This window comes from Primulina eburnea, chromosome 10 (assembly GCF_022965805.1).
Source record: "Primulina eburnea isolate SZY01 chromosome 10, ASM2296580v1, whole genome shotgun sequence".
NCBI lineage: Eukaryota > Viridiplantae > Streptophyta > Magnoliopsida > Lamiales > Gesneriaceae > Primulina > Primulina eburnea.
The window spans coordinates 31,934,723-31,942,921 of record NC_133110.1 but is presented as its reverse complement, the minus strand read 5'-3'; the positions used below and the strand labels follow the sequence as shown (position 1 = coordinate 31,942,921).

The window sequence follows — 8,199 nt, the reverse complement described above, 5'->3', positions numbered from 1 at the left end:
GAAATTTATATAGGAAAGGGCTAGATGGTTTGCTACTTAGATGCATAGGTTTCCCAGAAGCATTGGAGATCATGAAGAAAGTTCACGAGGGAGTGTGCGAAGCGCATCAATCTGGAGTGAAGATGAGATGGTTGATAAGAAGTTATTCTACTATTGGCAATCCATTCTTAAAGATTGCATAAAATATGCTAAGGGATGCCAACCATGTCAGAGGCATAGAAACATTTAAAGAAATTTGGTGGATGAGCTACACAGTGTTGTCAAACCATGGCCATTCAAGGTCTGGGCCATGGACTTAATAGGGAAAATTTACCTAGCATCATCTAAAGGCCACTCGTTTATCCTTGTGGCTACAATGTTTTTCACCAAATGGGTAGAAGCAGTGCCTTTGAAGAGAGCAGAACAAGGGGATGTCATTAACTTTGTGAAAGAAAATATCATTAATAGATTTGGAATTCCAGAGTCACTAACCAAATATCAAGGAACTATGTTCACAGGTTCATATATGAGGGAATTCGCAGAAGATTATGAAATCAAATTGATAAACTCATTCCTCATTACCCACAATTCAACTGGCAAGCCGAAGCATCAAACAAGGTGTTAATAAGGATTCTATAGAAGATGATGGAGGAAAATCTCAGGATTGACCAAGGCTACTGTCAGAAACATTATGGGCATATAGGGCATCTGAAAGGGCTGCAATTGGGGTAAGTTCATTTTCCCTCACCTTCGGCCATGATGTAGTACTGCCATTAGAGACTATGGTGCCATCAATGTGAGTGGCAAAGTAGAACGATGTCTCTCATGAACATTACAGTGAGGTAATGATTATGGAGTTAGAAGAAGTTGATGAATTGAGAATTCAGGCATATAACGCTTTGTTGTTACAAAAGCGGAAAGTGGCAAGGATCTACAACAAAAGAATCAACAAGAAAAGCTTCTAGGAATGCGATATTGTGTGGAAAACCATAATGTCCCTGGGGACAAAGGACAGAGACTTAGGCAAATGGTGCCCAAATTGGGAAGGGCTATTTAATGTGAACAAGATCCTAGAAGAAAATGCATATTGGCTATCAAGTTTAGATGACCAACCAAAAAAAAGATGCATAAAAGGCAAATATATAAAGCCGTACTGTCCAAGTATGAGGGAAGAAATAGAAAAAGCGAGTGAGTAAAGCAAACAGAGAGGCTGATATTCAATGGAGAGTTGGCCTTTGGCTTTGGAATATCTTTGTTTTATGTACTGCATGCATATTATGAAATATGGAGAACCAAGTGGATTCTATAGCCACTTTCAAAGACCGGATTTTTTTTTAGTAATGATAATTTGAGTTCACAGTAGTTTTCGGGCTACTTGAAATGAAATTAAATATGAAGGGAGTCGGACTTATGGCCACTTATATACATGCATTCTGGTGATGTCTCTATTGCTCTTATATTATGAGAAATCATTGATAAGTTAAGGAGTACAACCACTGTAAGGCCCGAGATAATAAAGATGATATTATTTTAATCCGAGAATATATAATTGGAAATTTTTGGAGTGTTGAATTATATTCCAAGATGTTTGCAATTATTTAGGATTGAAATTGAATTAAAAAGAGTTTTGAGGACCAAATTGTAAATAGTGAAGACTTCAGGGGCTAAAGTGCAATTAATGGGAAATTGCCACTTGTCTTGCCATGCACTTAAATGACAAACTCCTTCATTTTATTTCAGCATTTTCAAGGAAGGAACCGAGACTCCATAGCTTAATTTCTCCAATTTCTTTGAATATCTTAGAAATTTGATTTTACGAGATCAGTCTATCAGAATTTAAATCCGGACACGGTACCGAACTCCTCTCGACACGGACTACTACTGGACGTAAGTTTTATTGAGTTTTGGTATCATTTGAAAATATGATGTTGTTAGAATTTGATATAATTCATATAAGATGTTCTGGACATGTTAGACATCGTAGAATCGAAGTCAGATCAGAAAACGGATTGATTCTGTAATTGCTATGATTTTCTGATTATATTAATCGAAATTGAATAGATTTGGATTATAGACTGATTACAAATCGTATCGAATATGGGTTATGATTTGTAATTAATATCTGGTGATATGGTATTGACGGGAATACTGAGATTGTGCCGTTATGCCGCTGATTTGAGTTAATTCAGATTAATCAGATTCAAAGTTGAATGGAGAATGGAATATTGATATTATGATTCTCGATATATCGTTTCAGATTTAAAGAGACAGTCTTGAGTTCAGAACTGATATTGATATTGTGCCTGTTTTATATTGTCATTTCCAGATTGAGAATGGACCGAGATAGAGTCGGGACTTCTTCTTCTTCTGAGCGAGAAGATAAAGGTATAAATTAATGTTGAGTTGGGATTGCACAACTCGAGGGAGGTTTGACTCGAGTTTCCCTAAATCACATACTTTACCTTATTGCATTGATATTTGCATGAAGTTGATTGATATACTTGTTCTCTTGATGTTAGATGACAGGTATTAGACGAGTTATCTTGTGACAGAAGTGCCGGATAGTGGTGGTATCGCCACGGCACATTGCACGATGTCTCAAGATAGGATATTAGCGATAGAGCTACAGTCCTTGACGGTTAGGTCAGGACACTGGATGTTTGGTTATATCGAGTAATGGAATCTATTACGGAATTCGATATAGGAACGCCATATTTGGTTATATCGAGTAAAGGGTATTGGAATTCTTCTATTACGGAATTCGATATAGGAATACCAGGGCACTGGTTATATCGAGTAATAGAGATTATGGTTCCATCCTTTACGGAATTCGATATAGGAATACCACATCTGGAAACCGGGATCCCTAGACTAGGATTGAGTCTAGTCTAAAATGTGGAGTCACTAGCCTGAGTGACAGCTAGATTGAGTGGTATTGATTAATACTGATTATGTTTCTGATATTGGTACATGTCTGGAATAAGAATTATTCTTGATATTGATTATGTTCCTGACATTGGTACATGTTTAGAGTAGAAGTTATTCTGACTATTGATTATGTTCCTGAGATTGGTACATGTTTAGAATAGAAGTTATTCTTGAGATTGATTTTGTTCCTGATATTTGGTACATGTTTAGAATAGAAGTTATTTTTGATATTGATTAAGTTCCTGACATTGGCACAAGTTTAGAATAGGAGTTATTCTTGATATTGAGTATGTTCCTGATTAAGGTACATAGTTAGAACTTGATTTAGGATTGTATGGATTCATGTTCTGATTTGATACATGTTAGAACTATCCGTTATATGCTTTTATATTGTTTATATGATTGCATGTATACATGATTTATACTGAGAATGTAATTCTCACCGGAGTTATCCGGCTGTTGTCTTGTCTGTATGTGTGCATGGCAACAGGTGGGATAGGAGCGGGGTCAAGACGAGAACGAGGCTGGATTAGATAGCGTGGAGATCCGGGCTTCAGAAGCAACTTAGGATTTAGCACCGACATGTAGTTGAACCTAGTTGGATTATTGTAGATGACATCAGATTTGTATGTTCATGTTTAACATGTAATTTGATTTTAATTACATTACGTTTCCGCTTTGCATTTTAAAAGAAAAATTTTTAGACCCTGTTTATTATGAATGATTAAATATTCCTAAAGACGATTAAGGAATGGATTAGCGTCCGGGTCCCCAAAACAGGTGGTATCAGAGCTGTAGGTCCTTGAACTGTAGGTTCCTTAGCACTGAGATAGAAAAGAGTGAGCGGGGTAGACTGAGTTTTCTTTCCTGCTTTTGATTGCTAGCATGTGATATAGTATTATGTTGATTTACATTGAGTATGCTAGCATGCCAGCATGTTTTATTGCGTTTAAATGTATGTTACCTGAATATCTGAATTGATTTGGTAATATATCTGATTTGAAAATGAATCAGAACCAATTCTTGATCAGAAGGTAAGCTGATCAGAAAGGGATTGGGATTGATTATCTCTTGTGATTACTGATTCCTGTGATCATCAGATATACCTCGTAGAAGATTTTCAGAAAGGGGTAGTACTTCGTCTGATCAGATAGATGTATCAGAAATTCAGATGGAAATTAAATTGAAAGAATTTCAGTTATTTCAGCCGCCGATTCTGAGTGATATCGGGACGTCTGAAGAGTATGAGAACTGGTTGGATGACATAGAAATACTGTTCGAATTACTTAATTGTACAGATGAACAGAGAATTAAACTGGTATTCCCTCAGTTACGAGAAGCTGCCAGAAGTTGGTGGATTACACCCAAAGGAGTACTAGAACTGAGAGGTTCCCGAGGATTTCAGGGAGCTGGATCATCTGGATATGGTGATCAAGTAACAGACCCAGGACACACTTGATGATATAGTGGCAGGTATTGTTCCTTTATGATTATGATGCATATGTATTGATATATACTAATGCAATCATTATGATTATCCTTGATTGGGTGGCACTGATATATGCTTTACCTGTTGGTTTTGTATCTACTGTAGTATTGCTTCTTTACCTTTTGGAGAAAGAATTTGATATCAGTGATATTCTGTGGGATATGATATACTGCAGTAAGTTGAAAATGAGATTGAATTAGACTAGATTGTACTTGTATTGTCTGATGATGACTGCATAATGGATATTGATATATTGAACAAGTACATAGCTATGATAGATTCTTGCCAGGAGATGGTAAGATTCGGACCTGAAATGGCCAAGGAATAAATGATATACGGTAAGGATTCTTGATTTTGAATTCCTTGATATCTGTATTGTTTATGATTCGATGATTATCGAAAGGAATGGAGTAATTCCTTATGTATTCAGTTGATGACTGAAGTTGAGCTTACCAGGGATTGATTTACTAATAGCAGGAAGTTTGCTATAGTCTTTCAGATGAGATTTCAGGTTGTCCTGTATCCGGAAGAGTGATTTCAGCCTTGATTTGATTCCAGGTATTGGTTTCATTTTAGAATTTTTTATAGACTGATACTGATTGAACTGAAAGAATTGAGATATCAGTTGAAAGATTTATTGCCTGAGAGTTAGAGTTACATTTGAATATATGTTTCTTTGGAAAATACTTCAGTTCCAATGATGGATTGATAAATCCTGTGTTCAGCAATATTCTGAAGACATTATGCTCGTTTTATCTATGACCTTTTGATATATTCGCAGCGTATGATTGAATTGAATATTCTGGGAACTGTGATTGTGGTATACAGAATTGTTCGGATATGAATCTCGATTGTGACAGATTGTACTCAGAGTCTATGACATCTGAAGATAGTATATTGACTGATTTATAGTACTGTTGAGACAGGGATCAGTGACTGAGAATGACATTGAATATGGTAGAATTTCCGAGATGTCAGAAATGTCAGAGATTGTGTCTTATGCAGTCATTAGATCAGCATTGTGTACTGATATTCTGAATCTGATATGGTATTATTATCACTCTGAGTCTGTGTTTAATATCGATTGTTATGAACCGTTGAGGTTATATACAGTTCAGTCGAGTCAGAACTGATTTTGAAGATTAAAACAGTTCAGAAGTTGAATCAGACTGTTCAGAACTTGATTTTGATAGTTAGAACAGTGTGTCAGAGCCGAATACCAGGTAGGTAATATTTTATTTTATATGATTAGCTGATTTGTTTGTGTCAGATATTCGGATTTGAATGGCAGGTATTGTCAGATGCACACAGTAGTAGATTCAGTACTGTTCTGGTAACAGGAAATGTGTGATAATTCGAATGGACAGTTTTGATATAAACAGATGAAATCAGTTATGTCAGAATTTATATTGAAATGTCTAAATCGTTGACTGATGAAGACAGGAAGATAGAAACCAGGAGATTGGTTATATCGATTATTGATTCTTAAATAGGAATGGGAGTACATTTCTATGGATCTGATGATGGAATTACCGAAATCTTGCCAAGACTGTACCAGGATGTGGTTCTGATTGAACGATTGTCAAATCTGCATATGTTATATTGTACAGGATGACGTACAAATATGACTAGACGACTAAGAAGTATGTCAGAAACGGGGGTCAGATGGTATTGAATGCCAAAGTTGATTTTATCAGACTGTGATATTCGTTTGATTTTGTACTTTTGGCTGAGTGTACAGCATGATTGTTCATCTATGATTTATAGATTGATAGATAGTCGGAGTGAACTATCTAGGTACTGGAGGATATCCATGACATGTGGTGCTGGATTTTAGCACTAATTGACATGATTCATTGTCGCTTGTGAATTATTGTAAAATAATAGCTATTAGATGAGTATCGAAATAGCTCTAGTCAAGGTATTGTACAGTGAGAACTGCTATTTTCCTTCGTATGGGAATGATATTGCAGTAATGCTTGAGGGCTGATTTGTTAAGATCAAAAATCTGATAAGGAAAAGGAGACTGAATCAGAAGAAATGAGGATAGCTCAGAATGCATAGACTAATATGCCAACGTCGGACGATGACTGTTGATATTTGAAACCGAAGATTGAATATATCTTTGACTGGGATTAACAGATTTGGTAACAGATGATGATATTAAATTATTATGGAACTGTTGCACTGGTGATTGGTATATACGGATGTTGTATAGCCATTGTTCTGAGGTTGATTCTATCACGAGTGATTTCGTGGATATGAGTTTATTGCAGTTTTGTATATCTCCTTCTTATATCTGATTTGAGATATGACATGATTATCTATATTCCACGAATTGATTGATTGTGATTTCGAGGACGAAATCGTATCTTAGAGAGGGAGAAATGTAAGGCCCGAGATAATAAAGATGATATTATTTTAATCCGAGAGTATATAATTGGAAACTTCTGGAGTGTTGAATTATATTCCAAGATGTTTGCAATTATTTAGGATTGAAATTGAATTAAAAAGAGTTTTGAGGACCAAATTGTAAATAGTGAAGACTTCAGGGGCTAAAGTGCAATTAATGGGAAATTGCCACTTGTCTTGCCATGCACTTAAATGACAAACTCCTTCATTTTATTTCAGCATTTTCAAGGAAGGAACCGAGACTCCATGGCTTAATTTCTCCAATTTCTTTGAATATCTTAGAAATTTGATTTTACGAGATCCGTCTATCAGAATTTAAATCCGGACACGGTACCGAACTCCTCTCGACACGGACTACTACTGGACGTAAGTTTTATTGAGTTTTGGTATCATTTGAAAATAGGATGTTGTTAGAATTTGATATAATTCATATATGATGTTCTGGACATGTTAGACATCGTAGAATCGAAGTCAGATCAGAAAACGGATTGATTCTGTAATTGCTATGATTTTCTGATTATATTAATCGAAATTGAATAGATTTGGATTATAGACTGATTACAAATCGTATCGAATATGGGTTATGATTTGTAATTAATATCTGGTGATATGGTATTGACGGGAATACTGAGATTGTGCCGTTATGCCGCTGATTTGAGTTAATTCAGATTAATCAGATTCAAAGTTGAATGGAGAATGGAATATTGATATTATGATTCTCGATATATCGTTTCAGATTTAAAGAGACAGTCTTGAGTTCAGAACTGATATTGATATTGTGCCTGTTTTATATTGTCATTTCCAGATTGAGAATGGACCGAGATAGAGTCGGGACTTCTTCTTCTTCTGAGCGAGAAGATAAAGGTATAAATTAATGTTGAGTTGGAATTGCACAACTCGAGGGAGGTTTGACTCGAGTTTCCCTAAATCACATACTTTACCTTATTGCATTGATATTTGCATGAAGTTGATTGATATACTTGTTCTCTTGATATTAGATGACAGGTATTAGACGAGTTATCTTGTGACAGAAGTGCCGGATAGTGGTGGTATCGCCACGGCACATTGCACGATGTCTCAAGATAGGATATTAGCGATAGAGCTACAGTCCTTGACGGTTAGGTCAGGACACTGGATGTTTGGTTATATCGAGTAATGGAATCTATTACGGAATTCGATATAGGAACGCCATATTTGGTTATATCGAGTAAAGGGTATTGGAATTCTTCTATTACGGAATTCGATATAGGAATACCAGGGCACTGGTTATATCGAGTAATAGAGATTATGGTTCCATCCTTTACGGAATTCGATTAGGAATACCACATCTGGAAACCGGGATCCCTAGACTAGGATTGAGTCTAGTCTAAAATGTGGAGTCACTAGCCTGA

General features: G+C 35.9%; 1 protein-coding gene across 1 annotated transcript; it reads left to right on the top strand.

The window, feature by feature from the left end:
* Positions 1-289: 289 nt before the first annotated feature.
* Positions 290-944, top strand: LOC140802846 (uncharacterized). The gene is made up of 3 exons (XM_073158463.1): positions 290-597; positions 683-775; positions 818-944. The coding sequence occupies exons 1-3, from the start codon at positions 290-292 to the stop codon at positions 942-944; spliced, it is 528 nt and encodes a 175-aa protein (XP_073014564.1).
* Positions 945-8,199: the final 7,255 nt, after the last annotated feature.